The sequence below is a fragment of the Dendrobates tinctorius genome, unplaced genomic scaffold, assembly GCF_039654945.1.
Source record: "Dendrobates tinctorius isolate UK_male_01 unplaced genomic scaffold, ASM3965494v1 ptg000022l, whole genome shotgun sequence".
Taxonomy (NCBI): domain Eukaryota; kingdom Metazoa; phylum Chordata; class Amphibia; order Anura; family Dendrobatidae; genus Dendrobates; species Dendrobates tinctorius.
Genome location: NW_027361690.1, coordinates 37,343,492 through 37,366,926, shown reverse-complemented (window position 1 = coordinate 37,366,926; position 23,435 = coordinate 37,343,492). Strand labels below are relative to the sequence as shown.

At 44.1% G+C, this 23,435-nt stretch overlaps 1 protein-coding gene across 11 annotated transcripts in view; it reads left to right on the top strand.

Annotated features, from left to right (window-relative positions):
* Positions 1–23,435, top strand: part of PPIP5K1 (diphosphoinositol pentakisphosphate kinase 1) — a 273,000-nt gene that overhangs the window by 79,087 nt on the left and 170,478 nt on the right. For all 11 annotated transcript variants that reach the window (XM_073568589.1, XM_073568597.1, XM_073568596.1 and 8 more), the window contains exon 13: positions 2,949–3,058. In XM_073568589.1, the coding sequence (XP_073424690.1) occupies positions 2,949–3,058 (110 nt within the window). The remainder of the gene's footprint in view (positions 1–2,948; positions 3,059–23,435) is intronic.

Here is a 23,435-nt window from a genome sequence, read left to right as displayed (position 1 = left end):
GATAGTATTAAAATATTTTGGAGAGGGGAAGAATTTACTGGAGATACTGGAATCACACAGATATTTAGGTAGTCCGAGTATATCCCCTACCCGGTCACTGGCTCAAAAAATTTGGAGAACATGTAAAAGACTGTTTGGGTTGACAGACTTTTCAAAGTACACGCCTATCTGGAATACCTTTAATCTAGAGAAGTTGCGGAGATTGGAGGGGTTTGGAGAATGGAGGAATCGGAGCTTGAAAATGTTTATCAGTTATACTCGGATAACCATCTCAAGTTGTTCGAACAGCTGAAATGGAGTTTAATTTGTGTAAATATTAATACTTTGAATTCTTGCAACTAAGACGCACAATACATGCTCAGGAAGCCTTCTCTGATCTTTCTATGTCCTGTAATGGTCTGTTAGACTTTGTAGTAAAAGCAAAATCAACGAATGGAATCCTCTCTCTGGTTTACAACTCAATGTTGTTAAAGATTTTGGGTGACCCAGTGGCTCAGGTTTGGAGGATGTGGGTAACATTTCTACAGAGGAATGGGAACAGGTGCTGGAATCTCCAGGGTAACTTTCAATACACACAATGCAGAGAAGGTCTCAGCTGTTTCTAGATCATAGAGTTTATAGAACTCCCAAAGTATTGTATAGAATGGGCCTAAAGACAGACGACTGTTGTCCGTGTTGCAGGGAGGAAAATGCGGACCTAAAAAAAAGTTTTTTATATGAAGAGGGGGGTGGTTGGTAAATTTGCTAAAGTATGGGGACACTGGATTAGGTGTACAGCGGTGGTTTCAGAGGAGCTGGCTAGAAATGTCTTATTTAATTACTGATCGTGTAAATTATCATTTTCACCTGTCTGAATAGTAGGATGATGTACTTAGCTAATTATCTAAAAGTAACACCTATGTCAGTATGGTTGTAGTTTTATTGTAATGCACGCGGTGGGAGAAGGGTGAATGTTAGTTCTGGATTGGGAAAGGGAGAACTGTATGGTTGTTATTTGAATTGAATTGAATAAATAATTGGTTTATATAGGTACTATTCCTGTGCATGTACTGTACGACGACATGTAAATGTAAGAAAATTATTATGCTGTAAACTGTTATTTGGTGTTAAATAAAAGTTTATTAAAAAAAAAAATATTACGTAGTTTGTTTTTTAACAGAATCTTTTGAGGAGTGAATAAAAAAACTGACTGTTTAATTTGTCAACCTTAATTTATGCAAAATTGTTGAAAAGACAAACACTTTGGTACAAAAAAAAAAACACTCTAAAAACAATAGATTGCGAATACGCCATTGATGTTCTCCATAGGGTCTACCTCTTGTATTCCAATATTATAGTTTAGGACCTTTTAATCACTGTTGTGCAGAGCCAAAACAAGTGGCTGAACTTAATACTGCTCAATATATTTTTTTCACTTTATAAGAAGCAGTGAATTATATGGTTTTGGCTAGCTGCTACTGGTAAGAACACGTTACAGTAAAACAATAAACTTTATTGTAGCATGTATTAGCAGTAGCAGCTAGTCAACATATGTTGCCAATACTGCAAAACATACAGAGCCAATGTGCCATGCATTAGCAGCAGTGGTCACTGCTGGGTAGTCTGCAGCCAATAAGCAAATACTGGAGCATCGTCGGAACGTGTCGCTGGCCGGAGAAGGTGAGTAACTGCTCATTGTCATATAGCACAAACCAATAGACATAAAAACATTATTCTGCGAAAACCTCTTTAAGGGTAGGTTTACACTTTATGTAACTGAAGTACATTTTTCAACTTAAATTCATTCCATGGATCCACAAAAGGGGACATGCTACATGTGTTACATTTGTTTTCATCCAGCCCAGAGTGTGCTTCTGGAACGGTAGAAGCCTCATTGTTTTCTAGAAGTACACGTTGGGCCCGGTGAAAACATATTTGGACCATTCAGTGAGGTGTCAACATGTTCACATCTTTGCCTACCATGTACCTGCTTCCGGGTCCCCTACTAGATTTAATTCACCGGTTGCCAGAATGGAGAACTAAACAACTTTTTACTGAGGTGACGCAGTGAGGAGTGTCAGACAGGTGCACACACTGCGAGGATGCCTGATGGACAGGCTCACACACTGTGGGGATCACTGGCAGAAAAGCTCACACACTGCAAGGATCACTGGCATACAGGCACACACACTGCGAGGATTACTGGCAATCAGGCGCACCCACTGCGATGATCACTGGCAAGCGCACACTACGAGGATCACTGACAGACAGGCGCACACACTGCGAGGAACACTGGCAGGCAGGCGCACACACTGCGAGGATCACTATCATACAGATGTGCACCATAGCTTTTGCACTTTCCCTGCATCTGTATGATGGTTGTGTATACAAGTTAGGTGCAAACTGCACCCGAGTACTATTGCGTTTTATTGCAGAAACCAAGAGGAAAGTCCAGCTCCAGGTAAAACCAATGCGTTTGTTTGAAAAATAGATTTTTTAAAAATACATCCTTGTCGTGAAAAAATAGAAAGGTGGGGGGGAGGGAAAGGGCAATGTGGAGTCGTGGTCGAAACGCATTGTCCTTTCCCTCCCCCCTCACCTTTCTATTTTCCCACGACAAGGTTGTACTTTTAAAAAATCTATTTTTCAAATAAACTCATTGGTTTTACCTGGAGCTGGGGTTTCCTCTTGGTTTCTGCAGTTTCTACATCTGGCCGGGATGACACCCGAGCTCCACACATGAACTATGGCAGGTGAGCTGGTTTCTCTTTTTTGCAATTGCGTTTTATTTCCTGCCCTTTAGCTGTCCAACAGTAATACAAATAAAATACATTGTGTATCAGTATCAAGCATGAATCCATTTACAGTGTAATGAAAATTTGGATCCAAATTGAGAATATTTTCCAATTTTGGTGAAATAATGCTTTATTATTTATGTGTAGTCTGAAATCCCATGTTATTTAAAACAGGAAGTGCTCGATATTGCAAGACTTCTGCTGGCTGAGCTGGGAACACATAATGATTGTGAGATCGAGGAGAGGAAATCTAAGCTGGAACAGCTGAAAACTGTGCTGGAAATGTAAGTGAAATATTTATACCGAAAATAAGTTAGGAGCCAATCTGATATAGAGCGTCCAAGACCTGCAGATCGCTGCACAGTCCTATGTTTGCACTGCTTGCAGATGATGAACACAATGTTCCTTGATGTAAAAATTAATATGTTGGATTCTGTAGCATGTAAGCCCGAAAGGGCAGGGTCCTCTCTCCTCTGTATCAGTCTGTGATTGTTAGTTTGTTTACTGTGATATCTGTAATTTGTATGTAACCCCCTTCTCATGTACAGCACCATAGAATCAATGGTGCTATATAAATAAATAATAACAATAATAATCTGATTATTCTTAAAGCGTAACTGTTTTAATTTTTATTAAATAATTATGTAGAGCAAGCAATTTTAATAGTCTTTCAAATATAACTTATAAATGAAATCCAAAAGAAAACTTTTCAAAAACCTAGAAGGTGTTCCCCTATGCTGTTTCTGAAGCAAATTCGTACTCAGCTCCACACACTGAAGGGTGGGGACAGAGCCTAATCAGCGTGCGTGCTCCATATGTCCGTGCATCTGTAGGTTACCTCAGTTTTCATCACCATGCTGAGCTCTGTCAGTTCTTGGTTGTCGTCGGACAGCTCTTCTGTCAGCTGGTTCCTGTGTGCTCAATAATGTCAGCAGTTTCCTCAGTGTATAGCACAGACACAGAAGACTATCACCTGATAGGGCAGAAGGAGCTCAGTAACATCCGCACAGGAACCAGCAGTTAACAGAATAACACTGAGAAGTGCCAATGTCACTGAACTGGCAGGAACCAGCAGACAGGCAGAGGAGCAGTGTGGTAACACTGAGGGTAAGTGCCGATGTCACTGAACTGGCAGGAACCAGCAGACAGGCAGAGGAGCAGTGTGGTAACACTGAGAAGTGCCGATGTCACTGAACTGGCAGGAACCAGCAGACAGGCAGAGGAGCAGTGTGGTAACACTGAGAAGTGCCGATGTCACTGAACTGGCAGGAACCAGCTGACAGGCAGAGGAGCAGTGTGGTAACACTGAGGGTAAGTGCCGATGTCACTGAGCTCTTTCTGCCCTGTCAGGTAATTGTCCTGTGTGTCTGTGATACACTGAGGAAACTGCTGACATAACTGAGCACACAGGAACCAGCTGACAGAGGAGCTGTCTGACGACAACCAAGAACTGACAGAGCTCAGCTCTGTGCACTGTGTGACTGAGGTAACCTGCTGATGCACTGACATACAGTGCAAGGCATCCAGCCAGGAGCGTGCACGCTGTGTATGCTCTGCCCCACCCTTAGAAAGCCGTATTCAGTGTGTGTGCTGCTGAATACAGGTTTGCTTCTGCAACAGCATAGGGGGAAAATTCTAGAAAGTTTTTGAAAGGTTTTATTTCAGATTTCTTTTATAAGGTGTATTTGAAAGATTATTAAAATCTCTTGCTCTACGTTATTAGATAATAATTAAAATGCCAATTATACTTTAAATTCCAACATGTTCTGTGTTTATGTATACAGCAGTTTACCAAAAATAACGTATTACCAAGGGCATCGTGGCAATGCTGGTTTTTCGCAAAACCCTTCCTTTCAGTTTTTTTGCTGCAGCTAGAAGGATCTTGATCTTTAGAGTACATGGCTGCGGCAGGATGATGGGTACCAGAAATTTCCAGTACAGCCCTTGGCTGCTGGTGCCTAATCCTCCCCAAGGACTGAGGAGTAAATAAAAGAAGTTAAAAATAACTTGATTAACCAGCTCCACCTACAGCCTCCATCCACGAACCTGAAGTTAATGTGTCAATGCTAAACATAACTCGTTCTTCTTGCGTGAACAAAAAATTTCTTGAGACAATCTGTTTTATTTTTTCTGAATTATTAATAAGGAATACTCCTTTTTTTTTTTTTTTGTTACCAAACTGAAGAAAAATAATGTAAATAAATAAAATGACGAACTTATAGGAGATAACTTAAAATTCTATTTCAGAAATAAATGTACGGAATATACTCGACTATAAGCTGAGTTTTTTTAGCACATTTTTTTTATGCTGAAAACGCCCCCTCGGCTTATATTCGAGTGAGGTGTCCAGAATATGGAGGGGGAGGGGTAGCGGGTCACAGAGGTAGGAGTCGGCTGCTGCATCTAACTCCTGTGCCCGCTGGTAAAGAGAAATGAATATTCACTGCACTGGCAATGAGTATTCATTTCTCTCACATGCACGCACAGTGTCAGCCGCAGGAGCCGGCTTCCTGCAGCTGCTGAGCAGTCGCATGTGCCGCTACTTAAGACAGGAGAATATTTGTTGCTCTTAAGTAGCAGCACATGAGCGCCCGGCGGTGGACAATCTGGGCGCTACTTAATACTCTCTGCCCTCCACGCATATAGTTCTGGCATGGGGAGCGGTGAGTATTCCGGCAGCTGTGCTCTGTGCTTGTTTGTCCCCGACATGCGCTGCTTACCAGCATAAGGCAAAGCAGCTGCTGGCTCCAGAACAAGACAATGCAAAGGAAGCGCAGGAAGGTTCGGTAAGTGGAATGTTTTATTTTTTTTAATGTTTATTCATGGAGGCCAATCATACCAGGATAAGAATGGGGTCATGCATACATGGATAGGGATGGAGTCATGGCTACAAGGATAGGGATGGGGCCATGCAGACAAGGATAGGGATGGAGCCATGCATACAAGGATAAGGATGGAGCCATGCATACAAGGATAAGGATGGAGCCATGCATACAAGGATAGGGGTGGAGCCATGCATACAAGGATAGGGATGGAGCCATGCATACAAGTATAGGGATGAAGAGCCAAGCATACAAGGATAGGAATGGAGCCATGCAGACAAGGATATGGATGGGGGCTAATCATTCAAGGATAGGGATGAGGAGCCATGCATACCAGGATAGGGATGTGGAGCCTTGCATACAAAGATAGGGATGAGGAGCCATGCAGACAAGCTTAAGGCCCCGTCACACTAAGCGAGTTCGCTAGCGATATCGCTTAGGCGTCACCAATTTTGTGACGCAGCAGCGATATTGCTAGCGATATCGCTAAGTGTGATACTTACCTCCGACCGGCTCCCCCACTGTCTATTGCTGATCGCACGAGGTCGTCCAGGGCCGTTTCTCATCGGCCACTTCCTGCTGGGCTTCCTGCTGGCGCCGTCGAGCGATGCATGGACGCGGGCGGGAGGACGTCTTCATCGCCGTGTCTGACAGGTAAATAATGACCGCCGACCGTTGCTGCATCGCTGGTGAGATCTGCCTGTTTGGCAGCTCACTAGCGACCATTTAGCGATGCACCAGCGATCCTGACCGGGTCGTATCGTGGTCGGGATCGCTGGTGCATCGCTAAATGTGACGGTACCTTTAGAGATGAGGAGCCTTGCAAACAAGGATAGGGATGAGGAGCCAGTGCATACCAGGATGGGGATGAGGGGACAATTCATACCCGGCTTATGCTCGAGTCAATAAGGCTTCCCAGCTTTTTTTAGGTAAAATTAGGTGTTCTCGGCTTATATTCGTATCGGCTTAAACACGAGTGTATACGGTAAGTTTTTATAAATTTGTCACATCTTCAGATAACTTGATCTAACTTTACACCATGTTTTAGTTGGCTTACTTTGTGCCAGGAATTAGCATAAAACATTTTGGGTCACATTTTTGAATTTCAAGCCAGATGCCCTTACGAACAAAACCACACTCTTTTTTTTTTTTTTTTGAGTGAGACAGAAAAAAATACCTAAAACACATAATAGATGTGGTGCAAGGCATGTAGAAGTTTTTTTTTTTTTTTTTTTTTTTTTTTGACACAGCGAGCCATAATTAAGGTCCATTCAGCCTAGTAATCTCCCCCATTGTGATTCATTTACCTAGCACTGCCTGTTTCCATGGCTTGCCACTAGAATATTGACAACATATGTACTGTATATAACCAGTGGAAACAATTTACACAAAATCAGAAACTTAAAATATACCAATGTTTAGGGTTGATTCACAAGCTGCAGATTTTGTTGCGGAAATGTCTGCGACTGTCCCATTCTTCTGACTTGCATAAATTGTGTGGCTTGCTGCAAAAACAATTCTGTGTAGAGTCACAGAAATGTCTTTAGCAGCATCTATTTTCTGCAAATCAGACCTTAAGAGGCTTTCCAAGAAAAAAATAAATAAAACACTTGTTACTCACCTGATTTCGAGTTCTGACACTTCCTATTCCCTTCCTATACCGGACAGTGATCAAAGTTCATAAGTCTGTTTTGAAGAGTTCAGTAGAAGGAAGATAAAGGTTTGCAAACACTTCTGGCAGAACAAGCTCACTGACGGACTCACTTTTTTAAAATCTGATATTTAAATATTGTTACACACAGGACTGTGGAGTCGGATTCGTGGCGTCTGAGACAGTGTACATTTTGGTGGCGTCTGAGTCGGTATAAAATGGACTGACTCCAACTCCTAAAATATTTAATAGATGTCTGTTTTATTCCTGATCTAAGGATCTCGGCTATTAGTAGAGATGAATCTGTGCTGCACTTTATCTACATGCTCAGTAAGTGAAACTCCTCCCCTACAAAACAAAGGAAAAAGGCAATGGGAAGGAATGCCTGCAGCCCTGCACACATCTCAAGAACTTCTAGCGTGAACAGGAAATAACTTCATTACTGTATCACAATGGTGATGAAAAGTCTGATTTTACCATTTTACTATATCAAATTTATCACTTAAATATGAGCCATGTATGAGGGAATCTGAGTCGGGAGTCAGGGAAATTAAAAAGAGGTTTGGCTTACCGACTCCACTGCCCTGATTACATATAAAGACATACAAAATAATAGGACAAAAAAGAAGCCCTTGGATTACATACATAAAGGAAAATAGCCCTTTGAGAAAAGTCACCCACCTATCTTTACTCTGAGAGACATCCAGCAGGATAGTAATATCTTTTACAATCAGGGCTGTGGAGTCAGTGTCGGAGCTCATTTTGGTGGAGTCGGTATAAAATGGACCGACTCCTAAAATATATAATAAATTGGGTACAGTAATTCAATGCAGAATGTGCTGAATATTTTTTCACAGGAATTTGGGAAAGTTATGAAATATCCTATAAATGACTGTTGTATTCCTGATCTAAGGCTACATTCACACACAGCGTTTTTCCTGCATTTTTTGAGGATACGTTTTTCAGCTGCAAAAGCAGATCAGCTTTTTAAAAAACCGCATCACCTGAAAGGTTTTTGAACTCACAGATAATGTTTTCAATAGCAAAAGCAGATCAGAAATCTGCTCTATCCATCCATCCATCTATCTATCTATCCATTTATCCATATCTGTCTATCCATATCTTATCTGTACCAAAAAGAATGAAAGCCGGGTAGCACACAGACTAACACTCCTTTTTTTTTTTTTAGCGCCAGTCAGGTACACCTCATAGCTGCCCAAAAGGATGCCCAGGACAGGCATTGCTCGTCCTTAGTAACACATCAACATCAATTGATAGTTGGAATAAATAGACTGCATTCATCACCACATCTTCTTATGGTGCAGGCTTTATTTTCAAGAGTAGGGGTGTGCAGTATGAGGTTCTGCAGCAGCTGAGGTGTGCAGTATGAGGTTCTGCGGAACAGTATGAGGTTCTGACCCCCCCCCCAGGTTTGAATCTGGCTACGCCCATGGTGTGAATGTAGCCTGAGGATCTATCCAGGGTTTGTCTTAGCTGAGATAAGTCATAGTGTTATATATATATATATATATATATATATATATATATATATATATATTAGTACAGACCAAAAGTTTGGAAACACCTCATTCAAAGAGTTTTCTTTATTTTCATGACTATGAAAATTGTAGATTCACTCTGAAGGCATCAAAACTATGAATTAACACATGTGGAATTATATAATTAACAAAAAAGTGTGAAACAAATGGTTTTCACTTCACAGGTGTGCCCTGTCAGGTTTAATAAGTGGGATTTCTTGCCTTTTGGTCTGTACTGTATATATGTAATCGATATTACATAGTGTATAAAATATTTACAATTTATTTCAGTTTTTTTGTGTTCTAAAGTTGTATTCCAATAAATATATATTATGTTCTATCTAAATAGCTTGATTATTGAATCATAAAAATGATTCAATGTCTGATGTTCACATTGTTCACTTAAATATAAGCAATATATGTCGGAGTCGGTGTAAGGGAAATTGGGGAGTCTGAGTCGCAGGTTTGGCTTACCGACTCCACAGCCCTGTTTACAATATTCCCAGTTATGTGTTGCCAGAAATAATAAATACCGCCTATCACTTATAAGGTATATTAGGCAGAACATTAATAAAACTTTTAACCAAATGGCTGCAGACAAGACAGACAGTTTAGATAAGGGACACACCAGGCAATTCACACTATGTATACTATAAATTTACATTAACAAGAACGCCAAGTTTAAATGGGTTGTCGGGTCCAAATCGATAAGTCTGCAGTCACTCTGTGTGACTGCAGACTTATGAATCCCCTCCAGCGCACGCAGTGTGTGCTATGAGGGTTCGCCTGTTTCTGAGCTAGAATCGGCAGGTACGTATGCGTGTTACATACTCCTGGACAGAAGCCGCCTAGTGGCCACGGCCTCAGTCCTTACACTTGAATATTGCAAGGCCATGCTTCAACTAATGATTAGAGGGCATGGCTCAATTAAAGTTATGGAGCGAGTCCACGCCCACTAGACGGACTGTGACCGGTACTATGTATAACTAGTGATGAGCGAATTTGTTTGGAAAACGATAGCCAAACATAAATTCGGCGCAAATATGGCACATTCGAATTCATGAGCAGAAACACAAGCAAAATTTTATAAAATCGTGAAAAATCGCTAACATTCGGTAAAAGTGCGAGAAAATATTTGCGTTGCCACAAAAGTATTTTTAGCACTTTAGCAGTGATAATGGTGGTGTATCATGAGCGTTTGGCATGCGTTTGATGAGGGGAGGGGGTTTGCAGAGCTCAGAGGCGCCTGCGCAGTATGCTTTGTCCAACAGGGCGAAGCATATAATCGCTACTGCGCATGCGCCGGTATTTTCAAGCGCGATCTATGCCCCGGAAGTCTTCATATTCAGGACACACTTCCGGGGCATAGACCACGCTGGAAAATACCGGCGGCTTTACAATGTGGAGGTGCGGAAACCAACGTTATCTGTGATATTGACAGATGAAGATTACGTGCAGCAAGCCGAGGGGGGGGGGGAGAAGGCGACTAAGCCACGCCCATCGGACCGGACCGCGACGATTTGCATACATCCCCAACAAGATAAAAAAGGTATTTATGCCTCAAAGGTGCGGGTTCGGGGGAGTCAAAAGCCCTAATAGAATCCTTATGGGACGCACAATTGGGTGATATCTTTACATGATATCACTAAATATGGGTGACAGATTCCCTTTAACTGTATGTGTGCACATTGCAACTAGCCAATCAGGATGCTGGAAACACCCACAATGTCCTGACACAACGGCTTGTGTCATTGGCTGCTGAAATCACATGTCCCTCTCATTATAAATAGTGGGCATCTTGTTTTAGTGCCATTTTGACTCTGTAACAGCGCAGAGCGTCTGCTCCTGACGCTGGCACTGTTAACAGCAAGATTTTATCTAGTTAAGCAGTTGTATATCACAGTCAGATAGTGTAACTAGCTAGTGTCCAGTGTGGCTGTAAAATTGACCTTCCAGCACTTTTTGTGGGGCCATTGCTGAGGTCCACAGACAAAGCCAGCAGCAGGGCACATGTCCTACAAGTGTGTTGTGCACTGCTTCTATGCTTCTTTTGTGCTCCATGCAGAAGTATAGCATTCTAATTAACATTTTTTTTCACTAGCTAAATGAGAAGCAGCCTGCTGTATCCCGCCTTGTCATTTAGTGCTGTGGTGATATGAAATTGTCTGCAGACCTAAGGCATATTAAAAATAATTATCATTTTTTCTGTTGCTGAATGTGATACAGCCTGCTGTGTCCCACATTGTCATGTTGTGCGGTGATATGAACTTCTCTGCATACCTAACACGCATTAAAAGAAAAATTATGATATTTTCTCTTACTGAATGTGATACAGCCTGCCGCATCCCTCATTGTCATCATGTTGTGGCAGTTATATGAACCTGTCAGCAGACCTAACGTGCATTGAAAAAAAAATTCTACTGTATTTTTCGGATTATAAGATGCACTCCCTCCCCCCAAAAAAAATTTTGAGGGAAAATGGGAGTGCGTCTTATACTTACAGGTAGTGTGGTGGCAGCAGGAGTCAGGCAATTCTTCGACGGCCCAACGCTGCAGGGCGATGATCACACTCCCTTCCCAGGTTGGTGCGGCAGTATTCGGCGGTGCTCTGTGTTGCTGGAGCACCACCAACATTTTGTGAAAGCCTGAAGCCCCAGCACTTCCATTGCTGCAATGGATGGCCTCTGGGAAAATGTTCTGATGTTAATTTGTTTAGTTCTGTAATCATAGCTGTTATTCTCCAACCCCTGTTGTCTGTTAGTTTAGTTATCAATCGTTTGGCGTGTAGTGGTTTAGTTCTACAACTCTAGCTGTTTAGTAGTTTAGTCCTCCAACCCATGTTGTCTAGTAATCAAAATAGTGTCCACCAACATATCAGTCTATAAGAGGGACCTAAGATGGCATGAAGCAATTACCACATAATAGTAAATAGGTGTTCATGAAACATATGACATCAAAAAAGGGATAAAAATTATCCAAAAGAGACCACTTCACAAAGAGATAATAAAAACATCAATCTTTATTAGAGCTATAAACATACAAATATTAAAATAGCATGAACCGTGTGTACCACGAGACATGCATGAGGTATAGAAAAAATAGGAAATCAAGTCCATACATATTTTGGAACAGACCAAAATTCAGGCTGCAACACAGTTAAATGATCATGTTCCCTAATCGAAGTCCTTTGTATATTGTGAGGCAGTGACCGGTGTCATATGTGAAGGTCGCTATGTGTCCCCCAGGATGTGCTCTGAAATGTATTAAATCCGCTGGAGTGCCTTGTGATCACAGCAATGTGCCTGTGACTCGCAGGGCAGTATAAACGTAAGTTTGAATCTGGTTGAGCTATTTGGACCAAGGAGTTTGTTTAGGAAACCCCGGTATGGGCTTTTATTTTTTAAATGGACTGCAGGAAGGGAGTGGGGTCCGGTACGTTTCCTCCAGCCCAGGTCTTATGAGTGGCCTATGGCCACAGGTTAGAAAAGGAAAAATAAACCCTGCTGGGAGGGTTGATTTGTTCAGTGTTGCTCTGGTGAGGAAACAGATCAGGTGATCTGCAGAGCACACCCTGTGTGAGTTTACACAGGGCCAGCGGAGCCAAAGGGACTGGCAACCCTCCCTGCATACCCGGCAGTACTTCGCTCACGGCAACTGCCCTGGACTGGCGTTTTGTTTACCCGGCTGCGATCCGGAAGATACAGCGTGCTGTGCACTGAGTTTTGTTGGACATTAAAAACCTTTCTGTTTTGAACTTGCTGGGTCACTGCCTCATAACATCACAGCGTGGACATCGCTGCTTTACATATGGTTGGAGAATACGGGCAGTGTGAATTGAGGCATACCCAAAGCGTGCTGCATGTCGTATATTAAGCCTGCAAAGCTGCAGCTTAAGCCGACTGATAAGATGGAGGAAATACTGAGACAGTTGGCCGCCTCGCAGGTGCGACAGCAGAAGCTGCAAGAGGAACAGCAGCAGCTACAGGAGCAGCGGCAAACCAACAATTTAATTCTGCAGCAGATTGGGGCTCTGCAAGAGGGAGGATCCCCAGCCACCACATACCGATCGGAAGCCCGGTACAAGGTCCGTTCAGCGCTGAGGAAAATGGCACATGAGGACAACATGGAGGCTTTTCTCACCATATTTGAATGCACTGCAGAGCGGGAGAACTTGCCGGTGGCTCAGTGGGCTGAGGTGGTCTCCAACTTCTTGACTGGAGATGCACAAAAGGCCTACCTGGACCTCAGTCGGGACGATGCCCTAGACTATGGGAAGCTGAAAGGTGAGATCCTTGCTCGACTGGGGGTTAATACATATGTGCGGGCCCAACGGGTGTTCCAGTGGTCCTTTTCTGAGACTCGCCCTGCCCGGTCTCAAGCTTATGACTTACTGCAACTGGTAAAAAAAATGACTACAGCCTGAGACTTTAACCCCGATCCAGATGGTAGAGAGGGTGGTGGTCGACCGACTGGTGAGGGCCCTGCCAGCCGCCATACAGCGTTGGGTGGGGCAAGGGGACCCGGGCACTCTGGACCAGGTGGTAGGACTGGTGGGGCGGTATACAGCCATTCAAGACTTTATACAAGACTCTGCCCCACTTTGGCTGTCACGTAAGGCCCCGTCAGCTCAGGATCCTGGAAAAATCCACAACCCTCCGCCAAGGCCCATACAGATAGTGCCCGAACTGAGGGGATATCTCGGAAGGAGAGTGTTAACCACCCCGTGTCCCCTAACCTGGCCTCACGGTTCCCACGTGTCCCAGTTCTTAAGTGTTGGCGATGCCAAGAGCCTGGACATGTGGTTACTAACTGCCCCCTAACGACCGAACCCATGGACTAGGGGTATACCTGCTGGGTATGTATGCCCAGTCTGCACTGCTTCTACAAACCCTGCTGATACTGAACGTCATCTGTGCCAGGTACTCGTTAATGGGTACCAGACGGATGCTTTCTTGGACTCAGGGAGTTTGGTAACTATAGTGCATGGGTCCCTGGTTGCTGGGGACAGTCCTGATGGGCGTAAGGTGGGGGTAGTGTGCATACATGGGGACCACCGAGAGTACCCTAACGCGGAGGTCACGTTCTCCACCCCGTGTGGGGAAGTAAAACATGTGGTGGGAGTAGTAAAGACTCTTCCATATGGGACTGTATTGGGAAGAGACTTGCCCCTGTTCTGGTCCCTGTGGGAGACCAGAGTTAACCCTCTCAGGGACAATGGTATTCCGTGCACTGAACCTGAAGACGCCGAGTCAGGGATACCTGCCATAGGGGTCGCCAACCTAGGGACAGGGTGTAACCCTGATAGATTTCCCTTAGAGGTATTGGCAGGAGAGGTTGAGGAGACCCCACCGATTCCTGAACTAGAGTTGTCCTCTGGTAAGTTCGGGACAGCCCAGCTTCAGGATCCCACTTTGGCACGGGAGAGAGTAATTGAGATACATGGGGTGGCTCAGCAACCGGGTGCGGAGATGGAGTTCCCATGGATGGTAATCAACCAGGAGCTACTGTACAGGGTGGATAAAATCAGGGGTTAGGTGGTAGGACAGCTGGTAGTGCCCCAGCCCTACCGCCGGGTGGTGCACGGCATGGCTCACACTCACATGCTGGGAGGGCATTTGGGAGCCAAAAAGACTCAGGAGCGCATACTGCAGCGGTTCTTCTGGCCAGGTGTCTATGCTGAGGTCCAAAGGTATTGTGAGACATGTCCGGAGTGCCAACTGACCTCACCCAGCACGGACTACCGGAGCCCATTGGTGCCTCTGCCCATTATAGAGGTACCTTTTGAGCGGATTGCGATGGATCTCGTAGGACCAGTAGTAAAATCTGCCCGGGGTCACCAACACATTGGTAGTCGTAGACTATGCTACTCGGTATCCAGAGGTGATACCACTCCGCCACACCTCGGCTAAATTAATAGCCAGGGAACTCTGGAACGTGGTGTTATTTGCCATGTTTGCCGTGTTTTGTCGCCTTGGGCTACCCAAGGAGATCTTGACAGATCAGAGAACCCCTTTTATGTCTAAGGTGACCAAGGAGCTGTGCAGGTTGCTCCAAATTAAACAGCTACGTACATTGGTGTATCATCCACAAACCGACGGGTTGGTGGAGAGGTTTAATAAGACCCTCAAAGCCACGCTAAAAAAGGTGGTCGCCAAGGATAGAAGGGATTACGGCAGTAACATGTCCCATCTCATGTTCGCCATCCGCGAGGTATGGCAGGCGTCCACGGGGTTCTCTCCATTTGAGCTACTGTATGGTAGGCACCCGAGGGGACTGCTGGATGTAGCCAAAGAGACGTGGGAACAGGAGCCCTCATAAGAGTGTCATCGAGTATGTGGCAAAAATGCAGGATGGGATTATGGTCGTGCGGCCCATAGTAAAGGAGCGTCTGTTGGATGCGCAGGCCGCTCAGAGCCGTATGTATAATAAAAGGGCCACGGTCAGGACCTTTAAAGAAGGGGATCAGGTGTTGGTACTAGTACCCACCCCAGAGAGTAAACTCATGGCCAAGTGGAAAGGGCCTTATGAGATACGAGGGGAAGTGAACTATAAAGTTTACCAACCCAGAAAAAGGAAACCCGAGCAGCTGTATCATGTAAACCTGCTAAAGGCCTGGAAGGACCGGGAATGTTTGGTCACCGAGGCGACTCCGGTCGTACCAACAGAGGGCGCTCTGGCACTGGCCAAGGACACAGTCGGGGGACAGGTTAAAATAAATGACTCTCTCACCAAACAGCAGCGGCGGGAGGCTCGGGCCCTCGTGCAGAGGAATACGGACATATTCACAGAGCTGCCAGGTCGGACCTCGGTGATACAATATGACATTATCATTGAGCCCCAGGTAAGGGTGCGGATGAAACCGTACCGAGTACCAGAAGCCCAAAGGCAAGCCATCGCAGCCGAGGTGAAGCAAATGCTCCAGTTGGGAGTCATTGAGGAGTCCCGAAGTGAGTGGGCCAGCCCCATTGTTCTGATGCCGAAACCCAATGGGTCTTTACGCTTCTATAATGACTTCAGAAGGTTAAATGAAGTGTCAAAATTTGACCTCTATGCCATGCCACGGGTGGACGAGCTAATTGAGAGATTAGGGAAGGCCCAGTACTTCACCACATTGGACCTCACAAAAGGCTACTGGCAGGTCCCCTTAACTGAGTCTGAAAAAGAAAAGACCGCTATTATAACACCAGAGGGCCTCTATCAATATGTCGTCTTGCCTTTTGGATTACATGGGGCTCCGACCACGTTCCAGATTCTGATGAACATTGTGTTGGCGCCTCATAGGGGTTACGCGTCGGCCTATTTGGATGACATAGTCATTTTTTAGTACCGACTGGGATACTCATCTGTCCCAAGTACAAGCAGTGCTGGAGTCTCTAATAATCGCGGTGTTAACAGCCAACCCAAAAAAGTGTGCGATAGTTCTCACCGAGACCCGGTACTTAAGATACGTGATTAGCCAAGGGGTTATCAAACCCCAAGTTAACAAAATTGAGGCCATTCAAAACTGGCCCAAGCACTTAAGTACCAAACAAGTGAGGGCATTCCTTGGCATCATTGGGTACTGCCGCTGGTTTATACTCAATTTTGCTGGGAAATCAGCACCCCTAACGGATCTGCTAAAGGGGAAGAAGACGGTGATGGTCCGGTGGAATCCTCAAGCGGAGGAAGCGTTCCACTCTCTGAAGTCTGCATTGTGTGGACAGCCAGTCCTCGTCAGCCCCGACTTCAAGAAATCCTTTATTGTTCAAACTGATGCCTCAGATGTAGTCTTAGGAGCTGTGCTGACGCAAGTGGTAAACGGTGATGAGCATCCAGTCACCTATTTGAGCCGGAAGCTGACCCTGTCAGAGAAAAATTATAGCGTAGTGGAGTAGGAGTGCTTGGCGATTAAATGGGCCTTGGAGTCCCTGCACTACTATTTGCGCGAGCGACCGTTTCGGTTGGTAACGCACCATTCACCTCTCGTCTGGATGAGAAATGCAAAAGAGAGGAACGCCCGAGTCACCAGATGGTTCCTGTCCTTACAAAACTTCAGCTTATCAGTGGAACATCGGGTGGGGAAAGCACAGGGAAATGCGGATGTACTGTCACGGGCCCCCTGTGTGGTGACAAATGTTCAACCCCACAAGTTTGAACAGAGGCTGTGGGGTGTGAGGCAGTGACCGGTGTCATATGTGAAGGTCGCTATGTGTCCCCCAGGATGTGCTCTGAAATGTATTAGATCCGCTGGAGTGCCTTGTGATCACAGCAATGTGCCTGTGACTCGCAGGGCAGAATAAAAGTAAGTTTCAACCTGGTCAAGCTATTTGGACCAAGGAGTTTGTGTAGGAAAACCCGGTATGGGCTTTTTTTTTAAACGGACTGCAGGAAGGTATTGGGGTCCAGTCCGTTTAATCCAGCCCAGGTTTAAATCCACAGGTTGGAAAAGGAAAAATAAACCCTGCTGGGAGGGTTGATTTGTTCAGTGTTGCTCTGGTGAAGGAACAGAGGAGGTGATCTGCAGAGCAAGCCCTGTGTGAGTTAACACAGGGCCAGCGGAGCCAAAGGGACTGGCAACCCTCCCTGCATACCCGGCAGTACGTCGCTCACGGCAACTGCCCTGGACTGGCGTTTTGTTTACCCGGCTGCGATCCGGAAGATACAGCGTGCTGTGCACTGAGTTTTGTTGGACATTAAAAACCTTTCTGTTTTGAACTTGCTGGGTCACTGCCTCATAACATCACAGCGTGGACACCGCTGCTTTACATATGGTTGGAGAATGCGGGCAGTGTGAATTGCTTTACAACATATATTGCTTATTTGCTACTTCTCTGAACATAATTCACTATCAAACTCCACTGTACTCAAAAGGCTCATGCAGCCTTTATCTACCCCCCATTTCCTCAAGACGGTTGTGCCATCATTGTAAATAAGCACCTGTAATTGGTGTCGCCACGCCCACCTCATTGTAGAGCAGGGTCGTCATTATTTTTACTTTGATTTGATCTTAAACTTGGTATCTTTTGACTGTTTTATATGAACTGCTGACTCATAAAGCTATTTGGAATGTGTTTGCAATATATAAATAAAGGTTATTATTATTAGTAGATTAAAGATGATGAAATTAAAGTTGATAACTTTGCCATGTGTAGGAGTAAATAATCTTTTATGTGAGCGCAACTGCACAAGCGAGAGTTTGCTGCTGGGCCAACCGAGGGTGGAGTAGGGTGAACACGACAAGCTGCAGGACTGTGAGAAAGGTGCAGTCGGGGATGTTACGGTGGATTAAGAAGGATAGGGTGTGCTTGGTATGTAAGATCAGTCAAAAACAGCAGGCAGGTATGTCCACTTCTGTATCAGTGTCAACACAAGAAACCATGTGCACTACAAAATACCATAATATCAAAATGTAGATCAGGGTGCTACATAATGCATGAAAAGAAGGAGCATGTATGCAAAAGAAAAAAGGCCATATTTTTGGGAACTGTTTTTCATAGTTCCCAAACGCATGAAAATCCGCACAAAAACGCATCAAAAACGCAGATTTTTACCTGCGTTTTCTGCCAAGAGATGCTGTGTACAAAATTCTGCAGGCAAATCCGCAATGAGTGCACATAGCCTGAATCTTCCCACTAGTTTTCCACATAATGTCATACTTAATGACATATAATATGATTATACATAGCTGCTGAGGCATAAACTATATACTTACACTACCGTTCAAAAGTTTAGGGTCACTTAGAAATTTTCTTCTTTTTGAAAGAAAAGTATGTTTTTTTTTCCAATGAAGCTAACATTAAATGATTCAGAAATACACATTGTTAATGTGGTAAATGATTATTCTAGCTGCAAACGTCTGGTTTGTAATGCAATATCTTCATAGGTGTATAGAGGCTCATTTCCAAAAACCATCACTCCAGTGATCTTATGGTACTTTGTGTTTGCTAACTGTGTAAGAAGGCTAATGGATGGTTAGAATACCCTTGAAAACCCTTGTGCAAGTATGTTAGCACAGCTGAAAACAATTTGGCTGATTAGAGAAGCTATAAACCTGACCTTCCTTTGAGCTAGTTGAGAATCTGGAGCATTACATTTGTTGATTCCATTAAACTCTCATGATGGCCAGAAAAAAAAGAACTTTCATGTGAAACTCGACAGTCTATTCTTGTTCTTAGAAATGAAGACTATTCCATGCGAGAAATTGCGAAGAAACTGAAGATTTCCTAAAACAGTGTGTACTACTCCGTTCAGACGAGAGCACAAACAGGTTCTAACCAGAGTAGAAAGGGAAGTGGGAGGCCCCGCTGCACAACTGAGCAACAAGACAAATACATTAGAGTCTGTAGTTTGAGAAATGGACACCTCACAGTTCCTCAGCTGGCAGCTTCATTAAATAGTACACGCAAAATGCCAGTGTCAACGTCTACAGTGAAGAGGCGACTCCGGGATGCTGGCCTTCAGGGCAGAGTGGCAAACAAAAAGCCATATCTGAGACTGGCTAATAAAAGGAAAAGATTGATAATGGCAAAAGAACACAGACATTGGACAGAAGAAGATTGGTAAAAAGTGTTATGGACAGACAAATCCAAGTTTGAGTTGTTTAGATCACACAGAACATTTGTCAGATGCGGAACAACTAAAAAGATGCTGGAAGAGTGCCTGATGCCATCTGTCAAGCATGGTGGAGGTAATGTGATGGTCTGGAGTTGCTTTGGTGCTGGTAAAGTGGGAGATTTGTACAAGGTAAAAGGGATTTTGAATAAGGAAGGCTATCACTCTATTTTGCAACGCCATGCCATACCCTGTGGATAGCGCTTGATTTGAGCCAATTTCATCCTACAACAGGACAATGACCCAAAGCACACCTCTAAATTATGCAAGAACTATTTAGGGAAGAAGCAAGCAGCTGGTATTCTATCTGTAATGGAGTGGCCAGCGCAGTCACCAGATCTCAACCCCATTGAGCTGTTGTGGGAGCAGCTAGACAGTATGGTATGCAAAAAGTGCCCATCAAGCCAAACAAACTTGTGGGAGGGGCTTCTGGAAGCATGGGGTGACATTTCTCCAGATTACCTCAGCAAATTAACTGCTAGAATGCCGAAGGTCTGCAATGTCATTCTTTGACAAAAGCAAAGTTTGAAGGAGAAAATTATTATTTCAAATAAAAATCTTTTTTTCGAAACTTGTCAATATCTGGACTAGATTTTAAATTCATTTGGCAACTCATTTGATTAATAAAAGTATGAGTTTTCATGGAAAACACAAAATTGTCTGGGTGACCCCAAACTTTTGAACGGTAGTGTATATATTTAATTATAGACCATATTACAGTACCAAATTGCTCTATCTACAACAAATTAACAGAAACCTCTTATTAAATGAAATATTATCTTTAATTTTTTTTAGAAAATAATTAAGTTTATTGTATAGTTGGAATATGTTAGATAATTATTTGCTCTCTCTATAGGGCAATTTGTTAATATGTTTAATGTAACACACACCTATTGGGGTCACCTTTGTATAAATATGACCTCTAGTTCCACTTTACTTGGATGGTAGGGTAGGCTTGTTTCAATCACTGAGTTATATAGGAGGATGTAACTGTGAGCTAAAAGTGAAAGGCTCTCCCATACTCTCTTGGTCTTTGTTGTTTGTCGGCAGTGATGATTTCACATTGACAGTAGCACTGCAGCCAATCCGCAGATTAGCTGCAGCAATGTTGATGTGACAATCCTGCTGCAGCCAAACTGCAGAGAGCCGGTACTGGACCCGTGGAGGGTAAATAATACTTTGGGGAGGTTATACAGTGCCTTGTGAAAGAATTTGGCTCCCTGGAACTTTTCAACCTTTTCCCACATATCATGCTTCAAATATAAAGATACCAAATGTAAATTTTTGGTGACGGAACTTGAATGAAGTTTATTGGTTACTATTGGTTCAGAGATGCAGCCAAGAGGCCCATGATCTCTCTGGATGAACTGCAGAGATCTACAGCAGAGGTGTGACAGTCTGTCCATAGGACAACAATCAGTCGTACACTGCACAAATCTGACATTTATGGAAGCGTGGCAAGAAGAAAGCCATTTCTCAAAGATATCCATAAAAAGTGTATTTTAAAGTTTGTTTTGTAGCAGATTGGTACGGACCAGTTTTAAATAAAACTTAACTTTTAATGTAGCTTTAAAAACATATAACAACAAAAAGTGCCATACAAAGTGCTCGTGCTGAAATGATTAAAAAATGATTCAATGCCGCCTGAAATCACCCATATGGAACAATGGGGCACTCATTATATCATTATAAATAGGAAGAGTGGTCTATGGCCCCACATATAAATTGTCCTTATATGGTTAATACTATTCTCTAGGCTCTATAACAGTCCATATAGGACATGAATATAAACAGAAAAGTGAGCCACTGTACATACATCAGACACCCTCAGAGAGGAAATGTATAGAGTCTCCTTTAGATTACTGACCACAAATCACCTCTCTAGAGTGTGAATAGATCATAATGTACTTATCTCAGATAACGTTGTTTTCAATGACGGTACCCAAATACTGCTCACAGCTAGGGGGCTCCACATATCAGCGCACCGCTGGGAAGCTCGATTCCCTCTATATGTCTCCCAACGCGTTTCATCTACCACAAATTCTTCAGGGGAGTAGTGGCATATAGTCCAGTGGCATTGCGCGCCATATCGCGCTCTCGTTATCTTTTAAATACTTTCAGAAGTCCCGCTGTCTATCCCCACTTCCGGACGCCGGGGTTGGCACTTCCGGTTTCCATCTTGTTCAGGCCCCTAGACTCCTCTCCTGCCCCACTTCCTGGGCATGTCTAAGGGGCGAAACGTCACATCCGGTGACGCGTATTGACCAGATCATATGCCCCACTTCCTGGGTTCGTCTGGACGTCAATAGCGTCACATCCGGTAAAAACAGCGATGTAAACACATCGCGTTCATGTGACTCGCCCGTGCCCATAGCAACCAGCCGCTATTGTACATGTCTATCTAGCGTTAGGCATCTCCTTCTAAAGTTTGCAACAAGCCACCTGGGAGACACACCAAACATGTGGAAGAAGGTGCTCTGGTCAGATGAAACCAAAATCGATCTTTTTGGCTACAATGCCAAACGATATGTTTGGTGCAAAGGCAACACAGCTCAACACCCTGAACACACCATCCCCACTGTCAAACATAGTGGTGGCAGCATCATGGTTTGGGGCTGATTTTCTTCAGCAGGGACAGGGAAGATGGTTAAAATTGATGAGGAAGATGGATGGAGCCAAACACAGGACCATTCTTGAAGAAAACCTGTTGGAGTCTGCAAAAGACCTGAGACTGGGACGGAGATTTGTTTTCCAACAAGACAATGATCCCAAGCATAAAGCAAAATCTACAATGGAATGGTTCACAAATAAACGTATCCAGGCGTTAGAATGGCCAAGTCAAAGTCCAGACCTGAATCCAATTGAGAATCTGTGGAAAGAGCTGAAAACTGCTGTTCACAAACAATCTCCATCAAACCTCACTGAGCTTGAGCTGTTTGCCAAGGAAGAATGGGCAAGAATTTCAGTCTCTTGATGTACAAAACTGACAGAGACATACCCCAAGCGACTTGCAGCTATAATCGCAGCAAAAGGTGGCGCAACAAAGTACTAAGGCTAGTTTCACACTAGCGCTTTTGAGCGCAGCGACGGCCTGCGCACGGCCGCCGCTAAGCCCCGCCCCCTGTCGTGCCTCCGCCGGTAGCTCCGCCTACCGGCGCATGACGCTACATGCGTCCTGCGTCCCCTATCTTTATCACTGGGGGCACAGGCCATGCGCAGTATGCGTTTGGCGGCGCATGCGCCTTTTTGACGGTGCGCTGAGCGCAACCAAACTGCAGCAGGTTGCGTTTGGCGCAGGTCGGCGCACCGTCAAAAGGACACATGCGCCGCCAAACGCATACTGCGCACGGCCTGCGCCCCCAGTGATAAAGATAGGGGACGCATGCAGCGTCATGCGCCGGTAGGCGGAGCTACCGGTAAAGGCGCGGCAGGGGGCGGGGCTTAGCGGCAGCCGTGCGCAGCCCGTCGCTGCGCTCAAAAGCGCTAGTGTGAAACTAGCCTTAGTTAAAGGGGCCGAATAATATTGCACGCTTCACTTTTCAATTTTTGAATTTCCACAAAAATTTAAAATAACTAATAAATTTCGTTCAACTTCACAATTGTGTTCCACTTGTTGATTCTTCACCAAAAATTTACATTTGGTATCTTTATGTTTGAAGCATGATATGTGAGAAAAGGTTAAAAAGTTCCAGGGGGCCGAATATTTTCGCAAGGCACTATAGCTATCAGAGCCTGTAATATAAAGTTTCCTGAAAGGTGACAATTCATTTAATAATAGGAGTTATGTTTTTTTGGTCACAAATCACTTGTTTATAATATTACTGGTTTTTTTTACATTTTACCTTCTGCATGGGTTTTTTTAGGCCTTTTTTGTCAATTTTCCAATTTTAGTAAGCAGTTCTCATTATGCAATTCCATGTGATCTTCTGTACTAGTTTACGTAGGGCCTCCATTACAACAGTATCCCTCATGTTGCTCTCAGGGGTATTGCCCCAACAAAAAAATGGGGCTTGTCGACAATGGTCACATTTGATTTATCGTTATTTCTAACTAGCTGAAG